Source organism: Egretta garzetta, unplaced genomic scaffold (assembly GCF_000687185.1).
Source record: "Egretta garzetta isolate BGI_Z169 unplaced genomic scaffold, ASM68718v1 scaffold415, whole genome shotgun sequence".
NCBI classification, from domain to species: Eukaryota; Metazoa; Chordata; class Aves; order Pelecaniformes; family Ardeidae; genus Egretta; species Egretta garzetta.
Genome location: NW_009259686.1, coordinates 1,866,492 through 1,889,312, shown reverse-complemented (window position 1 = coordinate 1,889,312; position 22,821 = coordinate 1,866,492). Strand labels below are relative to the sequence as shown.

The window sequence follows — 22,821 nt, the reverse complement described above, 5'->3', positions numbered from 1 at the left end:
TGGCAGCTCTGTGGGAAGAGGGAAACCTCTGCTCAGTGGTGGGGGTGGCTGCAAGGGGAGACAGCAGGCTATCTAACCAAGGCCTCCAACCACCCAAGCGGAGACCTCTCTTATCTTTACAGGAAGGTTAGAGAAGGAAAAGGATACAAATTATAAAAATCAGGCAACCCTCACTGGTTGTTTGGGGTTTTTGTTTTGTTGGGTGATGTCTTGTTTGGGTTCCCCCCCCCCAAAAAAAATATCCAGGAATGTCTTCTTACTTGTCAACCCAACATTTCTCACCACACTAAATCCTGGCCCAGAATCCCATTTTCCTGAGCTTTCAAGATGGCAAGTCTGAGATTCACACTGTGCGAGGCATTTCTTTTCCCTCTGACGAGACTATCCTATGACCACCAGAAATCCTCAGAAATCCCCAGGTACCACAGCCTACAGCACCATGCTCAGAGCTGTAACATCCTCCCTGCTGACAGGGACCCCAGTTGTGCCTTGCTCTGGCAGCAGCTCAGACACCAATCCTCGGAACAGCAACAACTGACAACAGCATGCAGTTCACTGAGGTCTCCAAATTCTTCCAAAAGGATCATGCCAAACCCTAAACCCCTTCCTAGCTTTGGCCCAGGACTTAACCTAGCATTTGAACGCCTACGTAGTGCCCCAGAAGAGCTTAGCTCCTGGAACTTCACATGCCTTCTGAGCAGGGTCTCCTAAGAAAGAATGCTTCACCTCTAAACTGTGTTTTCTCCTCCTCCTGCCACTGGGACTGTTTAAATGGCAAGATCATGCATCCTTTTTTTATGTGGAACAGCAGTCAGGCTGAGCTTTCTTCTTGGGTTCAACCACTAACAAGATGGAAAATGTTCCTGAATGCTATGAAACAAACATTGGCAGGAAGTGGAAAGTGGTTTCTACGCATGAAACGGACAGTTCAAGAAGAAAAGAAATATTCTCCATTTGTGGTCTTTTCCACAACAGCAAGCTTTTCCTTTAGAGACCTTATTTTTCTCCCATTACTTATTTAATTTGCCAGGAATGAACACGGAACTTGCTCATTACCAGAAGGAAAGCCATCTCCCTCAGGTCAATATACTCCCATACCATGTATCGTTAGGTATGTCAGATGCCAAGAACACGCAGACCTAGCAAGAACTCCTCTTTACTGAAGTAACTGCATACAGGGATAGAAGGCAGGAAACTGCAGAAGCATCTACATTAGTGTTCTAGTTCAGATTAAAAGGGTATGATTTTGAAGTAGGCTTTGAATTCACCTCCACATATGTTCTGAATCATGTCATGAAGCAGTGTCAAACCACAAAAAAACAGGGTTCCTCACAAATGAGCTGCGAGATTCATTCCCAGAGCACTCCTGACACACTGCAGCCCCAGGTGGGCTTTCAGTCCATAGGAATAGACCACAGCACTTCCAAAGTGAAAGAAAAACCCTAGCATAAAGCATGTGTAGCACCAACTACTTAGTTGTAAAGAGATTTGCTTGTCTACAGTATTTTCTAATACAGAAATTGTCAGGAAAACAATCTGATCTCATGGGTACCCCCTGCATATCTCTTACCAGAGACACATCTATAGCCTTTTAAGTGAGAAAAAGCGAGAAGAGGAAATGAAAGCCACTTATCTTGAAGTCAAATTTGCCCTCCACAGGGCTCTGCCATCAGTGTCAAGGACAGGAAAAGAGTTATCTCCTACCTCAATTAACAACTGCAACTCTACTAGTTAAAACAACTATTTATCCTTCAATCTCCCAAGGGGACACTCCTGTCACTTACAGCTGCTCAGAATGGTTACAGCTGTGGTCACTAATGCCAGAGGCCAACAGAAGGCTTAGTTATGGCTTTGTCTTTTCTTACATAAAAGGATACCATTAACACCTACAGCAAATAAAAGTGATTTAGCAAAAAACCAGAATTCTTAAACAATTCACACTACACTTGATACAAACTTCCAGCTGAATTAAACTTCCACCACCAACTGACTAGCAACTACATGATGACCAGAGCTGTTTGATGGACAAAGGGTGGTACACTGGCCATTCAGCCAAGATTTAAGTCCTGAATAGTTCCTCCCAGAAGCATTCTTTACAGATGTGGATGACAGACACCACACTACCTCTCCTACTAGTCAATGCTTGTTTTGATCCCAGAGACAGAGAAAGCTCCCCAGTTTCCAGGTCAACACGCCTGTTGCTCATCTTTCATTCTTTTTAGTGCAACTATAATGCATGAAAAAAACCAAACCAACACAGTAGCACACCTAGTGACTTAAAATCCCGCTATAAATAGAGCATTCGCACAAGCTGTTATGTATATATGTAACAGACTACATTACCCAACTGTAAAAGCCATTTTTAGTAGCAATATTTTTGTAATCTCCCTAAAAATTTATAGGATGGTGAGGAAATTCACACATAAGGTGTCTTGAGTAAGAAACAGCAACTGGTTTCATGATGATCTTACCCTTACCCTGTGCTTCAGGAGGACTTCCAAGATACCAAATCCTGCAGAAGTACAAAGGAAGAAACAAGACCTACTTGCAGCTGCTGAGTGCAGTCTACAGAAAGAGTCCCTCCATTTGTAAGCCATGCCTTCAAGGCAAAGTCAGACTTACAATTCGTGCAAGTGAACTGGTTTAGAAGCAGCAGCTACAAAGAAGTATCTCATTTCTAAAAGCAAACCCATTCATAGACCAACACCAAACTGCAGCAGTCCCCAACTCTTAAAAGGGCAGCTATTCAAGACTAAATAGCTTTTTCACTTTGAACACAAAAGGCTCATATTCAAGGCTCTGAGCTAGGCCTCTTCACAACAGGCTGGGAACAGCAGATCAGAGTACAGCACAAGTTCTCTCTTATCTCCAGACTTAAATGGATTATTCTGCATGAGTTCTCCAAGATGACCATAGCATCAGACTGATGACATTCTTGGTTTCCCTCCCTTCTGCTAGTTCCCAAAAATACTATCTCCCCACAAGGACTTAATGTCTTTAGATGGTATCACACAATGACAGGTCTGGTTTTAATTATCATACCAAAAGTGTCCCAACTAGACAGAGCTCCTGAATAACACATGATTTTTCATTAACTCACTGTCATGGCCTGCCCAATTTACCCTGGCAGCATACCCATCCTGGTTTAAAAAAAAAAAAAAAAAAAAAGCAATTTAAATTTAAGACAACCTCTTCTCCTACTTCTCCTTTAAAGGCTCATTGCCTAAGTCAAGCAAAAGGGCTGAAAAGCACATGGTATCTTGAGTAAGGACGTTTCACAGCCCACTTCCAGCAGGTCAGAAGTTGAGCTCCAGGACTGGAACTATAAACAGTCTTATAAACCAAATCATGTTTTCATAAAAATAAAAATATAGAAGTCTCCCTAGGAAAACCTTTAGTGAAACAAACACACAAAATTTCCAAACCACTTTTGTGCTAGAAACACCAAGACCTCTTTGCAATTGTATCTAAGTACACTGTGTAGCCACTTCTATGAGATAAGCTGTGCATGTATTTTACCAAGGTTAAAGTTAAGTGCTTCCATGAAAAGCTGATGCAAATACATACATAAATTGATAACGACAGCATCTACAAAAGTCCATATAAACTGATTTGTCATTATTGTGTATGGACCTTATTTCAATTCAGTTTTCCTCATTCACAAATAAGAAAGCAGCAGTATGAAAGGACTCAGGTGTTCCAATTTTTATTGCAAATCATTCACCCCTGTAATGTTTCATAACTATTTTAACTAATGCAAACTGAAGAATGTTTACATTAACATTACTTTCATTAGCTGTAGCATAATATACACAGTCACATAAGCTTCAAATATGCAGCCTCATTTTATCGTCGTCCAGCTCTATTCTTCAATGCTTTCAAAGTTTTCCTCATGATTGGTGCAATTTCTTCAACAACAACACAAAGAAGAGACCAGTTAGGATTACAGCAACAAGTGACTTAAAATGGTATTAGCATAATAGTAAGCATATATTAATAGACAGCAAGTTAAACCAATTATCTTAATAATCTTAGGAAATTCCATTTACTTTTGATAGGCTTCTTTCCATCTTGAGTCGTTACGCTTGAGCTAGAGCTTCCACTGTTGCTAGTAGGGATCAGATTTGATAACGTGTTATTTCTGTCTCTGCTTTCTGGAATTCTTGTTCTTTTAAAACAAGGAAATAAAATTTAAAAAAAAAGAGTTAGTTTTTGATATTAAACTACCATTTGCTCCAGTTCATTTGGGGTGAAGGGAAAAAGATCACAAACATTAAAGACTTTACACCTCCAAGACAGTATTTTACCAAGTCAGTTCTGCGGTACATTTAAAAAAAATAAAATCACAGGATAATTCAGGTTAGAAGGGACCTCAGGTGGTTATCTAGTTCCTTTCCATTCTTGCACAAATTTTCCATTTATTAGATTTGATGCATCTTATTTGTCTTTAAAATTAAATGATCAGAATTTGTGAGATCAAAATGAATTCTGATTCATAATGCTCTGTGTTCTACTTGGCTCTTTGTGCTTATTTTCCTCTTTGAACACAGCTGAAGTGCTAAGTAGCTCTCTGCCAGAAAATGAGGGCAAACTTACACAAGTTTTCATTTGGTTTTTTTTTTGTTTGGTTGGTTGGTTTTTTTTTTAAAGGTAGGAATGTGTAGGAAAAGGCATAATAACCAACCCTAAATATTAGGCTGGGATTCTCAATCAACAGGACAAGGACTGAGGCAGTCACAGCTACAGAGCTGATGCCTACTGCTGAAGACAGTTAAGCCAACACAGCATTGAAGTGTCAGCATGATGTCACCAATCTGGCCAGCCTTGTACGCCTCAGAGCCAGTCACTGACATCTGCTGCCAGTTATTGTACACTGCTGCACACTGAACTGCAAACAGCAGCCTGCTAGGGATCTGCACACCCGCCATAGGACCTTTTCAGCTCTTGCAAAACTAGCTTCTTCAGGGAAGATTTCAGCTGTACAAATTCTACAACCTGCAAAGCCAACAGGTTTTCAGAGGACATGGTTAAAAGAATGAAGTTAAAGTCATCATGTCTAAACAAACTCTTGTTTCTCAAGAAGGCAAAGCAACAACCCTCTCACGGCTTCTTTCACACAACAGCAGCAGTTCTTCCTAATTTAAAATGCCTGAGAAAAAAAAAACATGCAGGACTGAGTACATCATTCAGTTACTGGTTCTGAGATTACTGGAGCAGAAAGGACATTTACACTACTGTACTTGAAGCACCTAAACTGGAAGGCTGGTCTGTCACAGTACAGATACAACCTCCCCAAGGGCAACTGAAAGCAAAAGCCTAACTCGAAGTGCCTTAAGATACCGCATTGGTGGGGGATTATCTTTTCACTGAAAACAGCAACAGCATGGAAAAAAAGCTTCCTAATTTAATCAGCTAAAGGTACAGCTATAAACACATTGCATCTGGTATAAAAGCTGATTTTAAGAAGTTCCAGGCTGTCAGTCCTGCCCCATACAACCACCATCTTGAGCAGCAAATAACCCCAGGTCAGTTCAGTTACCTAGTTCACATGCCCAAGACCAAACAGTTACTCAGCACAACTCAGGCACTGGAGCATCAGAACACAACTCAAAATTACTCTCCTGACACATTCAGCTATACTTAGTCCTGCATCGCATTTACAACAGCTTAAGTTTTATCCTCCCTGTTCCCAGCTATCTGTCACTATCAGTTCACATACTTGTCAACCTGCATAACTGTTCCCTAATTCAGACTAATGAAAAATGTTCTACCTGCTGCCTCCCCAGAGGGACAATTTTGAGAGGGCTGGTTGCAGAGCAGTTACGCCAACACAGGAACAAAAAACCATGCAACGGGGTCAAGGGAGGGCACCATGCTCACCAGCAGCCACAGCAGAGTGAGGGACCATGGCTTACGACACTCACATTCAGGCAGCATGACTACTCTCCATAGCCTTTATGGTCCAGCTGCTGGCATGTGGACTCATGAACCCATGAGGTGCTTCTGAATGAAACTGCTGATTTTTCTTTCAGACAAGAACAGATATTCAAACAATAAAAGCAAGCAGTCTGTCTCTACATAGTTGAGAAGAAAAGAAGAGGTAGAAGGTGGTGCTACAGCTGTTTTATCTCCCTGGTACAGCCATTCTCTTGGATACAAGACAGCTCATTAGGCTGGCAGGAACAGTAGGACAAACATCACATCTCAGCTTTGGTTCTCATGGCTGTTGACCTACCCTGAACTAAGATGTCACAAAGAAAATTTGGCTTTGTGCTGTACAAAGGTAACATTTGAGGAACCCCAGTTTTCTGTTGCTCCAGTGATTAGCATTGGCTACTACTACAGACTGACTGTTCCAGACACTCCTTTAAAAGCTGCGAAAGCAGAAACCCACAACCAAGAGTATTAAAAGGTGCTGAGATTCACTCAGGTCACCTATATCACTCTGGACAGTTGACCGGGATTTTATGAAAGCAGGAGAACACGTGAGGCTACTAGGCAGGTTTATAACCACAGAACATCAACACTGGAATCTCCCCAGGATGACAAGCAGCATTAGTGTGATCTGGAGAAAAACAACAGCATCCACTCGCTCTCCAGCTGGGAGGGCGAATTCATCACTGGTACTTTGGAGAAATGTGCAATGACAATGCATACACAACAGAGGAGCATGCATGACTTCAAAGGCAAGTTAGTTAGCTGCTTAAAAAAGGAAAGTAAATAGAGAGCTATTTGTAATGTCAAAAATATTTTGCCAGCAAGCTTTTGTACTGACAAAGACATCTAAATTCAAATTAAAAGTATAGTACAGAACACTTACTTGCACTTCTCTATCAGATGAAGTTGGGTGACAGGTCCTGCTGTCCCATGGATTTCTTGCTGTCGGCGAATGTTCCTGGGTGGTTTTGCTGCACTGGTCACATAAGCCATTTTTACTTGCCGGCCTAATACAGTGACAAGAAGAGGATATGTGGTTGGTTTTTTTTTTCCCCCCTTTATGTTCAGAACTCAGTTAATAATATAGTTGTGTGGCAGTTTTAAGTTTAAATTGGGAAAAAAAAAATCAGAAAAGTAGAATCTGGTACCAAAGTAGTAACTGAACCATGGCAAATCATATACAGACTGCACACAGCATTTCTTGATATGAACTTTGGTAATTACATTCATACTCTTTGCATTGTTGCTTAGAATCCTCAGTCTAACCAGTAAGGTAAGATCCGTCTACTGTATGCTGCAAGTATTATGCATTGATGTATTGTACTAATGCATGTATTTCTCTTTCAAGCAACTTGCAAATGAAAAAAGGAACAGCGTTCATTCTTGATGCTTCTCCTAGAGATACAGCATTAGTGCTTAGTGCAAATAAATCACTAAATCCTACATAGTAAGTGTCAAGAATAGCAGAAGAGACTGGGTTTTGGAGGTAGAAAAGCTAACCACACATTTTACCTTTTGGTTTCTCAGACTGAGCTGAAAGAATATTTTTTGTTAGCATCTTCAGTTTTTCTTCTCTCTGATTGAACAGTCTCAAGTACATTTCACGCCAAGACTCATATTCCAGGAGGCTCTCATTTTTAAAATCTCTCTGGCAGTGTTTCTTCCACAAGTGGTCAGACTCTTCTGTAAATGTCTAGTTTCAACACAAGATATCTTAAAGGTTTAAAAGTAACATTTTCAAGAGTACCTGTTAGCTGAGACTGTAGACAAAAGCCCAATCCCTCAGTGGAGAAAGGTGCAGAATAAATCCTACCAGATGTGCTCTCACAGGTAATCCCAACATGGAGCGTGGCAATACCATGCAGAGATGCTGGCTTTAGCCTAGAAAACACATAGCTTCAAATAGCAGAGCTTTGTATTTGAGTTAATGAGCCATGCTTACAGACTAGACTTGTGTTTCCAACACAGGCTCAGGCCACACCAGCTCTCAACTTTAGGCATGCACAGAAGTGGCCAACTGGCACTGCAAAGTGGTACCCGCTCAGAACCTCAACGTCCAACTGCATCACGAAGCTGACATCTTAACAGTGTAGATAAGAAATCTATCACACACATTAAATCTCACCCCAAATACTTCCCAGTTGGCATGCTTTGCAGCCTTAACAGTTTGTAACTTGAAAACAGTTGGTTCTATTATAACTTTCCCAGCTATTTCAGCGGTAAATATTGTGGTCTTTGTTGTTGTTGTTATTTTTAGAAACAGAAATACTCTTCTACCCACAATGGCTTTCACTTAGCCATCAGTAATAATTATCCCAAATGTTTTAAATCCTGACACCTGAGAACGGGAGGCTTGGTAATGACAGCTTAATTCAAAGAAATAAGGATGCAAGACAGAAAACCAGTGTAGCCCGTGGAGAATCTTTATCGGAAAGGGTGCAAGGCAGGCAGCAACAGATGTCTTGTCCTCCGTGGTTCCCTAAATTTAACAAGGCAGAATTTACCGGATTACATTCCTCTATTCGAAACAACTGCTCTGGTGTGCAACGTGTTAGCACAGGCTCAAGCATTTCAAAGGGCACACCTCCTACTTCATGAAGTGCTACAAAAGAGGACAGTACTTTCAGCATCTGATTTGTTTTACTCAGTGGGTAACACCACTCACCAAACAGTTTAAAAATAAAAAGACAAGGTAATTTTAGCAAGCGCTAACAGAACACACATTTTGAAGTCAGGCTATGAAAATGTTTATAAATCAGCAGTTCCATACTGAATGGCAGTTATATTTGAGGATGGAGCAAGCATCTTTGAACAGATATTGCCCCATCTTTAAAAATGTGCCTCAGTCTCCTCTCTGCCTACACAAGGGAATAAACAATTTCTTGACCACTCACTCTAATTTATGTAAACAAACTTCTCAGAGGAAAAAAATCAGCAGGCTTTTTGGCTTATAATTTATAGGACATTATATTTTAACAAAAATTGGGATTTTAAAAAAGGTAAGCTTTCAAAACAAACCTACATTTTAGCATGGCCATAAATCCATTCTTTTAAGTGCCTTTCAACCTGCTCTGAGTTGCCGTTTGTAGGGAGGGGCAATATCCTTTAGTTGTTGGCATGGAGAAAGGAAGTAATCAAATACATTTTGAGGCACAGCCTGCTACAAATCCCTTAAAGTACTCACAATCAATATTATTCTGAAGCACACGGATGCACTGTTCATACAACGTAAGCATCTTTGAAAGACAGACTGGTTTAGAGCCGGAGTAAACTTGCATCTTAGAGTTCAGTCTCCGTCCTGTGAATTGAACTGTCTCACTGACCGGCTGGGGTGCTTCTACAACAGGTGCTAGCGAAACAAAACACCAGACAGTGTTTCCTTTACTTCCTGACATTTTACAATGCTTTAAACATTCAGCTTTGACAGAAACACAGCTGGTAGGACACATGTATATTCATTTTTTATGAAATACAAAGTTACTGCATTACAGTTTGGGGCCCTTACATGTACTATATGTTACAGCAGTCCACTCATCACCATCTAACACCAAGACAGCATGTACATTGCAAGTGAGCTGCACCAACTCAAACCAGCCTTACATTATTTAGCTCAGGTCTACATGAGCTGTATTCACATATAAATTGCTCTGTTATCAGTCTACAGCACACTGGTACACAGAATCACAGAATGGCAAGGGTTGGAAGGGACCTCGGGAGATCATCTAGTCCAACCCTCCTGCTAAAGCAGGTTCACCCAGAGCAGGTTGCACAGGACATCGTCCAGGCGGGCTTTGAATATCTCCAGAGAAGGAGACTCCACAGCCCCCCTGGGCAGCCTGTTCCAGTGCTCTGTCACCCTCAGAGTAAAGAAGTTTTTCCTCATATTCAACTGAAACCTCTTATGTCTCAGTTTGTGCCCCCTGCCCCTTGCCCTGTCTCTGGGCACCACTGCGAAGAGTCTGGTTCCATCCTCATGAGTTCCACCCTTAAGATATTTGTATATGTTGATCTTCCCGAGTTATCCTAGAGAAGCCAGAAGCTGCAATAGCAGTGATGTTTCAAGAACAGAGTGATGCAAAACCACTGAAACCTCAGAAGAGCTGCAAGGGACACGACAGGCACTGTGTGTCACCTACCTATAAAGATGCTAACAAGCTCCTATGCCAAAGCGACACCTAGTGCTTCCTATACTTGTTTTACCTAAGATAATGTCTACTAAGGCTTTGCATGCTATAAGGTATAGGCAGGAGTAAAGACAAATGAAGGCTGTAGAATTACCACCTGATCTATGTCTTCTCTACGTCTGTGGTAACCTTCCACAGTATTTCTTTATTCAGCAAGTCATAAGAGGGAAGCCTTTATGGCTCCCTTCAGCTTCCACATGATTTCTACAGACAAGAAAGTGAAGGTGAGGCACTTCTTTGCCAAGGAAAGATGAGCTAATACAGTTTATGAGGAAAAAGGATAAAGACATCTCTACACAGAGCTGTAAAAACCTGCACTGTTTCACATTTTTCAGCCTTGCATATTACTTACCTTTAAAGTCTGCAGCGTATGGGGGAGATGAGATTGAGATGCCTGTCAGAAATTTAGGCAGTGGAGTATTAAGAAGATCTTGGAGGGATGCCACCTTGGCCTGTGCAGTCAAGAAAACATTGCTTCAACACTACAAATGTGGGTTTACTGAGGCTTAAAATAAGCTACAAAAAAACCCTTAAGCGAACCCTAAAGTTAACTAGGATAACTAGAATTACTGCTTTTCTGCACTAAAATTTACTCACTGGATTACTTTTCAGCATATCCTTTCATACTCTACTTACCAAGACTACATCACAAAAGGAACTTAGTGGGATATCTGCAATCAGTGCATAAAAAGAGATTAAAGAACAGCACAGATGCGTTCAGCTAACAGGCTTTCTGATAAATCACTGTTAAGGTTAGAGGCCTGCAGTGAATGAGACAAAACTGCAAGATGACAAAACCACAATTAAATGTTTAAAGGCAAACTAAATACCATCCTGAAACACAAAAAACAGCTTTACACCTGGTCCTATCAAGTCTCCTATATTGTGCTAGATAAGCAATTTAGCCTACAGTTTTCACAGATAACCCCTTAAAGGGATTTAAAGATGCAGCAGTCTGGTAAGTACAGGTCCCTACAAATGCTCAGCATTATGTGCAACATCTAAATTGGGTCTCAGGTGTCCTCCAATTGTAAGCCAGGCACTTAAGAACCCAAGACTTGCATCTCTGTGAAATTCTTTTCAGTACCTTTAATAACTTTTCATGACTGCTTGACCATCTAAGATTCTTCCTCAAACAGTTTATGCTAAAGTATCACACATAAGCCTCTACATAAATATTTCTCCATTTGGGACAGAAAATACCACATTCAGATTGCAGATCTTCCACAATAAATAAAGCCTGGAGCTTTCACATCACAGCACAGATAAAAGACTGAAGAGCCCTCTAATTCCCAGTGTGCAAAAGGACTTCATTTAAAAGGTCTAATTAATACACATGTTTAGATCTACCTTGGCTCAGAGGAGCTACTTAAGCTTCTTCCGCTTCAAGGGACTAGGATAGTTCCCATTATGAACATGTATAAGCTATTTTTATATGCAATACTGTGGTTTACTTCAATGCATTAAAAGAAGGAAGTTCAGTCCCACTGCAGACTTTAACATTCACTTATTAAAGAACCACAGCATCTGACAAAACAACTGTGCTATACACAAACAGCCGCTACAGTCACAAACCAGGCTGGTCAAGAACTTTCCAAAAGTAAGGACCTTTATTTTGCAGGTAAAAAGCAGATTAGCTGATATGGAACAAAGACTATTGCCGTATTGGAAGTCATCCTAAAGATACAAGATAAGTTGATTGTATACTGGCAGTATACAATTACTTTTCTTGCCCCAGTTATTGCAATTATTAGCAATTGCAATGCGGCTGATACGACAGAGCCATGCAATTTGTTGCTTAAAATAGACACAGCTCAATTTCACTGAAAATAAGAGACCAAAGTGCTTATTTGTCTGCAGTTTACTTGCTATAATCTCAACCATGCAGTGATTTACCTTTTTATTAGGATTTTGAGATTGACCATCCTCACTTTTTTTTACATCTTCCTCTCCCTCTTTTGCATGAGAAAATTTTGAAGTAGGACAAGCCTTCCTCTTTCTTTTTTTGGTAACCTGATCATAAGTAAGATAAGATTCAAAAGACATAGTAGGGGGCTCAAATTCCTCATCACTAGTTGATTTGGCTTTGCTTTTTATGACAAGCTTTTGTTTTGGCTTCTTCACATGCTTAGGATTTCTCTGTTTGGAAGCATCCTTACTAGGCTTGTCCTTCAGGGGTGATAAATCTTTATTGGATACAGAGGAATGCTGACTTTCTGAAACTTTCTTGCTTTCTGTAGAGGTGGTCTCTTTGAATTCACTTTCTTTAGCTTGAGGATTGGTACCCTGGGAAGCATGCTTAGAATCACTGCTGCTACATTTTTTATTATCACATTCTTTTTGAGACTCAGAATCTCTACTTCGGTGGGTCTTTGCACTACAAGTATGCTGCTTATTCAACTTTTTAGAAATGGGAGCGCTATTGGAACTTCTGGAGACCAGTACAGATGCTTTGGACTTCTCTGAAGGCTTAATCTCCTTGGAAACAGAAGGTTTTGTCTCTTCTCTTTCAGTATTTTGTTTTCTTCCTCTGTGACCACTGCAACATAAGAAAAAAAAAAAAAATCACATCCCATGCTACATCTGATGTTAAATTCTCGAACAATAAATCTTTTTACCTACATTAGTAAAACGAAAAGCATTAAATTACACTATGTGTCATAATTTTACAAGACCCAGAACTGTGCTCTGCTGTGCTCTTATTCTTCCATTATCAGTACAGAATCCCAGAGAAGCAGCTCTTGGGTCCAGCACTGCTAAATACTACAAGAAAAACTGACAGCAAGACAAGCAGGGAGTAGGGACACAACTATCAGTAGGAAAACATGCCCGACACAGTACTATTTGCTTATAACATGTTAGATACCACTTTTTACACAAGCTTCCTTGCATGCTTTAAAACACAGACATGGTACTTGAAAACACTAGGAGACAAAGAATTTATGACATGCTATGTAGGTAACACAGATTACAACAGGTCAGCCTTTATGCTCTACTTATCACGGGTGCTAGTATTTCACTTTCCCCTTGTTTGAACAACTTCACATTTAAATGCACTGTTTAGTCAGTCTAAACCTTTGGTTTTCTCAGCTCAACTGCCTCAAATTGTCAGAGGTCTGCAAAACATCTAAAGCACACTCAGCCTGGCCATGGCAGTGGTGACTGCTTTATTCCAAGAAGAAATCACATCTCTTCAGTGTGACTCCTTCAATATTGGAAGCCCCTTTCAGTCCACAAGAACATCATAGGAAAGCCCTTTATACAGCCAAATCACTGGAAAGCCACCTCATTTAACCACTGCTCTGGGAAGAAAGAGCAAGCTTCCCACTTCCTTGACGAAATGCAGAGCCCATCACTGGTTTCATCCCGCTTGCATCAGCTGGGACTTAAGAACTTGCGCCAGTCAAAAAAAAAACCAAAACCAGACAGACATCTGAAGTCTTCGAGTGCTAGCTGGCTAATTGACCAATACTTATTGCTCTTGATTTGTTTTCTGATATTTTATAAAAGACAGACTAGTTTCTTCCATTCAGATTATGCATTTGTCTTAATGCATATTTGTCATTCCAAACACCTTTCTAAGCTATCCAAGCTGTATTTTTTTTTTTAATAAAGTTACACCACAGTATGATTAACTTTTAGAAAAAAGTTAGTTCACACCTACCTTTTATTTTCTGGAGGAATAAGTTTTTTCCATTGTTTTACCAGGGTTTTAGCTACATTCCCAGCAGTGGCATGTTTCCTAAAACTGTTAACTGTTTTGCCTATGCCAGTTTCCTGTTGAAGACAGTGGAATAAAGATGGGCAGAATAAATCACAACTATAATCCCAAATAAAGCCTTCTCTAAAACTACTACAAACATTATTAGCCTAATAGTCAGAGAAGTCTTATGGCAGCTAAAGAAATAATAAATGCACTCTTTATACTGCAAACAGAAATGCCCAGAAAATGCATGCTGTCCCAGTGAATTAGATTCATCAATTCAAATTCCCTTTAGGCTTACACAGGTACATTTTAGCACGTTAAAGAGCACATAGGATGGATGTACTGTAATCTAAAATGCATCTCAGCCAGGATTAGTATGGGGTACAGGAGTCAGAGGAGCAGTTCATGTGACTAAACTCAGTCTCAGCACACAGTACAGGGGAACCCTTAACATTTAAAACCTATTATTTTCTGTTTTCCCCCAGTACAATTATTTTCATCCTACCACTGTGCCTTCAAATCCTGCTCTAGTGAGTTTTATGTTGTTTAAGCATAACTAGCTTGCAGCCTTTGAGTGTACATAAGTATCACAGGTGATTTTTTTTTTTTAATCCTGTATTATCAGTAAGTATCTCTGATTCACAAACTCTCATTTTTAAGACACATACAGAACCTGGAATTCACTAGGTTAGCAGCAATCTGTTAATGCTCTTGCTAACTACTGAAATGGTACTTCTGTGAAGTCTGAGCAAGAGCTCTATACATGCTACTGCCACATAATTGGCTCACACCTTGGAAAGGGCATCCTTAATTTCATTGGTAGGTCAGTGTTTTGCAAATAGATGCAAGAAATTTGGTGGGATTATTTCCTAAAGCTATTTATGTTCTTCGAATGCATTAAGAATACATGGAGTCCTCAGATGTAAGACATCTCTTTCCTCTATTTGACTTGAAGGCTTCCATTTCAAAGTCTGTCATGTTATAAAGCATGCAAGTCTGCTTAGAACATTAATGCCTGCAGAAGCCCTTTGTCATTTTAAACAACTAATTGCGCTATGACATTATTTTGTTTTCCAATAAAAATACATAAATATTGCTGTATTGCAGTAGAAGTCTACCTGTGTTGAGGAAGGCAAATGCCTTTTTGACTGAATAGGCCAGCCAAATACCTTAATTACCATATTTTTCTCTCACAAGAAACATTTTTCTTCTTCCCAAAATACAGACACATTACTCACAATAACTAGAAGTTTCATAGACCAGTGAGAGAACTTCTAATATAAAATTTCATACGATCCAGCTTGAATAAGGATACAAATCAAATATCCTTATTCTATAACTTGGGATGTCTGCTCTGTAAATACAAAAATCTAACCTTGAGCTGCCAATAAAAGACAAAGTTTAGACAAGTGACCTAAAGAATGGTTCACCCATATTTGCTTTGTCTTAATCATTCACTTGAAAGCAGTTTTACAGTGAGAAGAAACCAACCCTGAGTAGCAAAGTGTTCTCTATATGGTCACATACCTGCTCAGTACTATCACTATTGACATAATACTCTATTTGTCAAGTTGCATGCCCAGCTTCCAGCTGGCTTTTGGAAAAGGCTCCATGTACAGAGCTCTAAACAAATCATGACTGAGAGTCAAAATTACAAGACACAACAATGTTCACTGCTTCTATGACTGCAGACCCCTGACATTTAGACAGTAATTCATCATGGAAGAGTTTCATGTGTTATTGGTCACTTACCACTAGAATATCCAGTGATATATCCAAATTCTGTAGTGACTTAAGTGTTTTTATAATCTGGAAAGAAACATAAGAATTTTTTTAAAACAAATATTCCTAAATCCTATTCTGCATTGCTCATCCTCATTCATGTTTAATCCAAAAATACTCAGTAGTGTTAAGAGGAATACGCAGCAACTCCAGGAAAATGTAAGCACTCCTTTACTGCACATCAGGGCTGTGCCTGAAGTCTGTGCTGTGGACCAGTACAGTTCTGCCAACACCCCAGTTTCAATACCACCAGAAAATCCAGTAGGTATGAATTTATGACTTCTGAGATTACATTAAAGATCAATACTACAGTAGTACAGGCTACATACACATGCCCACACTCCTTGTGTATTGGTGACCCTCATTTGAAACAGAACCGACAGAAAAGCTGCATTATGCGGAACCAGCACCGCGTAAAAACAGCAAGTCTCCCAGCAGGTCTCCCAGTCAGCCCAGGCCAAGAAAGGAGCTGGCAAACAGCAAGTCTCCCAGCAGGTCTCCCAGTCAGCACCACCATCCCATCAGCCCAGGCCAAGAAAGGAGCTGGCGGGATACCAGTTTGCAAAATAAGGTTTTTGCAAACTTAATTGCAATTTGTACATTAACAAAATTAGTTCAAGCTAGAACAGCAGTTTTGTTTCACACTGACAAGGTGTACACCTGTTACAAAACTCAACATTTCCAACAAAGCAGGAAAGAATTTTTCAAATACAAAATGGCTTATCTTCCCATGAGAAGTGTTTCAATAACACAGAAGTCCCATTTACAAGTTGAGTATACATTTCTTTGGCAGTATAATACAATTTCTTTGGCAATGGATATACAGCACCCCAGATTCTTGCAATTGACCACACAAAAGTGATTTGCCTTATCTTTCACAAACTTCCATGAAGCTATGTTATATAAATGACAGAATTAACACGGAACTGAAGTAACAGCATTTCTTAAGGCTTTCACAAAGCCTGGAATACTAATAAAATTTTTCAGATCATTGCCACATCTAAATGAAATGGCAGGAACCTGTGGCAATGCAAAACAAGACTACCCAGAAACGTTTGAAGTATAATAACAGCTATGATAACTTAAATAACTGATGAACTGTCATTTATTATATTAGATATTGCTTCTGAAATCACATTGCAGGACGTAGAAGAGTTACTAAAATAAGTGAGCAGCAAACTTGAAGAAACAATTTACAAATAGCACTGGGGGGGATATTTTTCCCTATTGTTGTTCTAAGTTTCATTGTTGCTATAATGCATTAGCAGTGGAATCCCACACTTGAGACCGAAATTCATTGTGTACAGTGGGCTCTATCTACATGCCTGGCATGCAGCTCTTCCTGCATATCATCCGCCCTGCAACAGCGTTTCTGAGACCTAGAGAAGTACAGGAGACACGCTTCACAGCTGGGGAAAACACGAGAAAAGATGTAACAGAAAGACATACACCTAGGACCAGAGGTAACAAATCAACTTTCTCCCAAAAAGTTCAGCTACCCACAAAATGACAAGATACCTACCAAAAAAAAAAAAAAAAAACAACCCTCCAAAAAACCCCCCAGCTTCCTGACCAAAATTTTGGAACCAGTATGAAAGCCATGCGAAGTCCTGCTTATCTCCTATTTAAGGATAAGATACTCCCTGAGCCAGCAAGTTGAGTCAACAATGTACGTAGTGAAGCTAAAAAGAATTTGCACCTCAGAAGAACTACTCTTCCTTTTGAGGACAATACAAGCTTAACATTTAACTTTTTTTCAGACATTTCACAGGTTGAAACTACATATTTTGTGAGCTGAAGACTTATTTCTAAGTAATCCCCATCAGAACATACGTTGCAAAGATGCTTAAGTAAAACAAATAATTGCTCACAATATTAATCAAAATCATTAGAAACTATGTTATCAGTTAGATGCTTAAGTAAAACAAATAATTGCTCACAATACTAATCAAAATCATTAGAAACTGTTATCAGTTAATTTTCTTATTTATTTAGAAATATATCCCTGGTAATTTAATTTATTTTGCCATCAAAAGGACATAACCCATTGCTGAGGAAACATACTGTGCTATATAGGATGACTAGATACTCAAGTAGTGCAAACCACTGGGAATAAATCCGATAGCCCAAAGAAAATGCTGTACACAGAAGAATACTAAAAGATGTTTTCATCAAGCTGCAAGGAGAAGGGGTGTTCTGAGTGTTTCATCTTGAGAGGTTTTGGACTAAGTTAATTCATAAAGCCAAGTTCATTTCAGAGCAGATTCAGGAAGCAGGCAATTACTCTTCATACAACTTCAAAACAACGGGCTAAATTACAAAAGTGCCTAGCTGACAAGCATGTCTGAAAACAGTCAACACATTTTAATGAAAGACAAAACTTCCAAAGTCTTCTAAAGCAAAGGCCACACTGTTCATTTTGCTTTCTTTAGATGTATACTGGATTTGACAAATTAAGACAAACAAGAAGTTTTCATTGAAAAGAAAATAGAAAGCATTGATCAAACACACGCTGACAATTTCTTTTAGGAGAAGCAATCCTGATCTCTCAAAAGCGGGGAGCTGCTTAGGCTGTGGTGAGATCAGCAGCAATGCATATACGGGACTACCAAGGGAGAGCGAGCTCCATTTGCCTTGTACTGTAACCGGGCAATGTAAATGGCAGCACCCAGCCTGCCGATAGGAATCGCCCATCTCCGAAGCCCTGGCATTTAAACCCAAACTTACAGACACAATTGGGAAACAAGCAAATGTAATTTGTGGCAAGCATCAGTAACGGCAAAGAAGCTTTGTATTCATCTCATTTGCTGGACAGTTTTGATTTCACTATTAAAGACTAGAAGGGGCTATTTGCTTTTTAAAGCACAAATTCCAAGCTCCAGCACAAATACCAAGCTACTAATACCTATCAGGCTTTGGTGAAGGCCACAGGGAGGCATACTGTGAAACATAAGACACAGTAAAGCCTGTCACTGAAACTAAAGCTTCTTAGAATCACAAACTTTGCTGTCATTATATATACACATATATAAATACAGCAGACCATTACATTTATTACACAAGATAAAGCAAAAAGAGAAAGTCATTTATCTGAAGTCTGTTCCGAGCAGGCCTTCAAAAACAAAATGAAGATTGACTGCTGAGGTGCCTTGCTCTAACCGTATCTTTTACCACTGCATTTGTAGCCTACCTGGCTGCTCTTATCTCACTGGACTGTGCCCAGTAATTCTTCCTCAAGCCCTTCCATGTACATAACCCTCCACTGGTTTTCAGACTATTTTACCTTGCATACCGCTATCAACTATACCCTCACAGAAAAACTCTATTGACTCTAAAAGAGACGGTAAACTTGATTTAAAAAACCCAAACTGTGAAGAATATAAAAATTATTTCTCTATATGGTTCCTGAACTGTTCTCTGCAATTCCTAAACACATCCTGATTTCTAGAAGATGAGTCAAAGCCTTTAGGACTGTTGTTTTTCCAACAAATGGCATTCCAAGCAAGCCCAAGACACAGGTCTTCACGCAATGTAAACGGACCACCAAAGCAGAGCCTTATGGACAAACGGGGAGCCGGAACACACATGCTAGTGTGAGACAAAAGCAAAGGTGACAATAGGAGCAAGAGTGAGCTAAGATGAAGGGGAGAAGGGAAAGCAGGCAAGAATTTGGAAAGCAGAGGGCAAAGGTGATGAACAATAGGTAAGAAGCACCTAAGCAAACAAAAAACTTCCCAGAATCAAAACTGAAAGCCAAGTGATGTTAACAACAGATCCCAGGTGCACTGAGTTTGGTCTCTTCCCACTGCACTGGTGCTGCTCCAGCCTCCCTTTTATGAGTGTTGTACATTCACCTCACTTCTCCTACCTGAGCCTGGACCCATTAGGAGGTCCCCAGGCCACCTGCGGTCAAGGGACTGACTCAACGTTTCACCACAACTCCTTCTTGCTTTCTCTCCTTCCCGCCTCTTCCTCACTCATTAGCTGCATCTCTCTCCAAAGGATCCTTATGATTACTTAGCCTGTTCTCTTCTATAACATAGCCCTTGAAATTGCACCAATGGTAAATCCACATCAAATCCATAACTTCTGGCTAAGCTAGACAGCTCATCTGAAAGACTACCAGGACTTTGAAGACAACACATTATAAAACCCCAATGCATTCCCAAGTGAGTCATTTCTATGCCCTCAATAAAAAAAGTTTCCCTAAAAAAATTGTCTAATTTTACTTTCAGCTACTGCATCTCACAATATCTTCCTGCTAAATGAAGAAAATCTTCCAAGCATCTTATACAACACAGAAACGTAAACACTAATCACACACTTTACCTTGGTTCTTTAGTTTCACTAAGTTACGCTAGCCAGAGCTATAGCCATTCTCAAGCTGTCTTACCATCTTTCCAGCTTAGCAGCGTTGTTTTTAAAAACAGCCCTCAGAACAGGACATAATATTCCTGTAATTGTCCCTCTAATACTATATAGCGGTAATAATATAACCCTGCTAAGCTACGCAAAGATAGGATTTATTCCATAAGCCACTGCATTGTACTGCAATTTCATGCTCAACCGGTAATACATCAGAGCTCCGAATCATTTTCTGAGTCAATGCTTTCCAAAATACAGTCCCCTATCCCAAGTGACCTATATTCACAGCTCCTAGCTGTGACTTTCCACTGAGCTATGTTAAAATGTCTGTTGCCCAAATGAATGTAGCCTAACACATGATCAAAGTTGGTTTCTAGAAGAGTCTCTCTTCATTCAACACAAGCTTGCTGTCTTCTAAATTAAGATTTGAGTTGCTTCATGTCAAGAACAGATGCATAATCACCTCCCACCCCCAAAAAGGCACCACAAACCCCCAACCAAAACCACAAGTCAACATCGTTTTCTGATGAGATCCGGCACTTATTTTGGATGAGAGCAACTGAAATCCATTTTATGTACTGCATCAGGTCCATAACATTACTACTGTAATCAGCATCATACAGAAGCAAGTCAAATGCCTTAAGACACCTGCATATATTTATAACAGTTAGTGTCAGCTGAATATAACTTGAGATAAACTTGGCAGTACACATCAACATAAAGTCTCATCAAGTGGCATAGATCATGGCACCATCCTTTGATTCTACACCAATTACATCTTATACGCAGTATCATGCAGCTGCTCAATACATTCCTTCATGATCAATGTCAATGAAGACCATTTCATTTACCTGCGTAAACTACAGCACAGTATTTTTTTCCTGTCCTACTGAACTTCCCAAGTACCTTGAGCATCATTCAATACCTAAAACATTAGTTCTGCTCATTCTTTGGTCAATTCTCTGAAAACTCACTGGGGTAGCTATCAAACCTCACACACTAAGAAGCTTTTAACTTGAACAATCAATGTTCTGCATCTTCCCTAGTTACCATCAGATCAGAAGGTATTTACCAATTATTAAAAAATGCCAAGACATGGAACAGAAATATTTGACACCACCAACACTTACCTACATACACATCTGTAATATTGAGTTGTTATTCTTTCCACACATACCTAAAGCTTTTCTCTTTGCCTTTAAACATGATAACCACATATTTTCTATTACTAGATTTACCTTTCATTAGCAGTGCACTTCATGACTGCCAGTATACAGCTACCAGTTTCTCACTTCCCCTACCACTCCCTAGCCTCTGTTAGCCGTAAATATTTCTATTTCACCAGGCACAGTTTTACCAGGGCCAGCAGAAGTGCTGCAGCACCACCATTAGTCCCTTTTTATGCAGCACCTGCTTGCAGTCATGCCACATAAAAACTGTGCATCTCCTCCCTTAACAGAGCCAAATCTGCCAGGGCTATTCATATTTTTTGCTTGAGTTCAATATATTTTGAAACTTACTGTTTGGGGATCACTTTAAAATTAATTTCCTCTAGAATATTTTCTTTCTTTTCCCTTTCAATCTCTTGTTCATAATAGCATATCAACACCAACCCCAAGTATTAAAAAATTCAAAGACTATAATATCCAATCATTTCTGTAGCACAAGAAGAAATTTTAAGTTCATTGAACTACAAATTAATACATCTGAAGAAGCACCTGCAGATATTTGCATTTTGGACAAATATAGCCTACAGCATTGGCATTCAGGAAGATAAACCATTATTGGCTAAGAAAATCAGTATTCCCTATACATGCACACACACACTTTGAAAACACACAGTAGAGATGATTAATAACTAAGCTTTTCAAGTTCATTAACTACCAAATACAACGCAGCTTAAATCTTACTGCCGCCCTCTGCCTCCAAATACTTCCATAAACTTGTATCAAGTTTTAATGTCTTTGAAATCTAACATAACTAATACATTCTGTACTTTCAAACTGAATTCAATCCTCAACACCCCCCAACCCTTTTGAATACACCTTCTTCAGTCAAATATGATTTATTATTTCATAAAACACTGAGGCCAATGGAGCACATACTCCTTTGCTTCCATTTCCTTCAGAGTCCAGGCTGCCACTCAGAGAGCATAGGGTGCCTTCTCCACGCCTCTGCCCTGGAGCCTGTGCTTATCTCCCCGCCTGCCTCTCAGCACCTCAAGAGTATCAAGCGCCGCTTCCATAGGCTGCTTTGATCCATCTCCCCCCTTATGTTTGCTTGCTTCAAGTATTCCTTATCTAGTCCTTCCAGCTACTGAGCAGCCCCGCTGTCCTACAGAGGTTGTTTCCATTTCTTTCAGAGATAAGAGAGGCTCTGTTCTTGCACCATGAATAACAGTGTGACGGCTCCCACTTCTCTTGCTGTGCACCATTAAAACAAAGTGGAAACACCTATTTCACCCAGAGAAGCTCTTACAAACGCAGAAATCAGCACACCAGCCGCTGAGTTTTGACCTTCTGGCCAGGCTGACAAGGCTTCACACAACCAGCAGTACCAGTGAGATGTAACAACACGATGCCCAGCTTTGGGTGCCCTTTTCCTACTCACATGACTGCACGCAGGGCCTCTTGGTCACCCACGGAAAGCTCTAGCCCTCACCCACCCGGGAAATGACCACTCGCGACCAGACTGCTACCCAGCCCTCCCTCAACCCTTGGTCATGACAAGGGAAAGACAAACAGCGGAGACCCAGGGCCGAAGCCTCACAGACCGGTGCCCCCTCGGCGGCCCAGCCGGCTGCGCTCAGCTCCACCCCACCTCGGGGCCCGCATCGCCTCAGCGTGG

General features: G+C 40.2%; 1 protein-coding gene across 1 annotated transcript in view; it reads right to left on the bottom strand.

Moving 5' to 3' along the window:
* Nucleotides 1-3,729: 3,729 nt before the first annotated feature.
* The window catches only part of LOC104126239 (elongin-A-like), a 24,542-nt gene continuing 5,450 nt past the window's right edge, over nt 3,730-22,821 (bottom strand). Inside the window, exons 2-12 of the mRNA XM_035894171.1 lie at nt 22,080-22,160; nt 15,580-15,636; nt 13,786-13,898; nt 12,018-12,660; nt 10,474-10,573; nt 9,122-9,286; nt 8,442-8,539; nt 7,450-7,630; nt 6,821-6,944; nt 4,050-4,168; nt 3,730-3,908 (exon numbers count right to left, since the gene is read on the bottom strand). Of these exons, the coding sequence (XP_035750064.1) occupies nt 3,847-3,908; nt 4,050-4,168; nt 6,821-6,944; nt 7,450-7,630; nt 8,442-8,539; nt 9,122-9,286; nt 10,474-10,573; nt 12,018-12,660; nt 13,786-13,898; nt 15,580-15,636; nt 22,080-22,160 (1,743 nt within the window). The 3' untranslated portion in view covers nt 3,730-3,846. The remainder of the gene's footprint in view (nt 3,909-4,049; nt 4,169-6,820; nt 6,945-7,449; nt 7,631-8,441; nt 8,540-9,121; nt 9,287-10,473; nt 10,574-12,017; nt 12,661-13,785; nt 13,899-15,579; nt 15,637-22,079; nt 22,161-22,821) is intronic.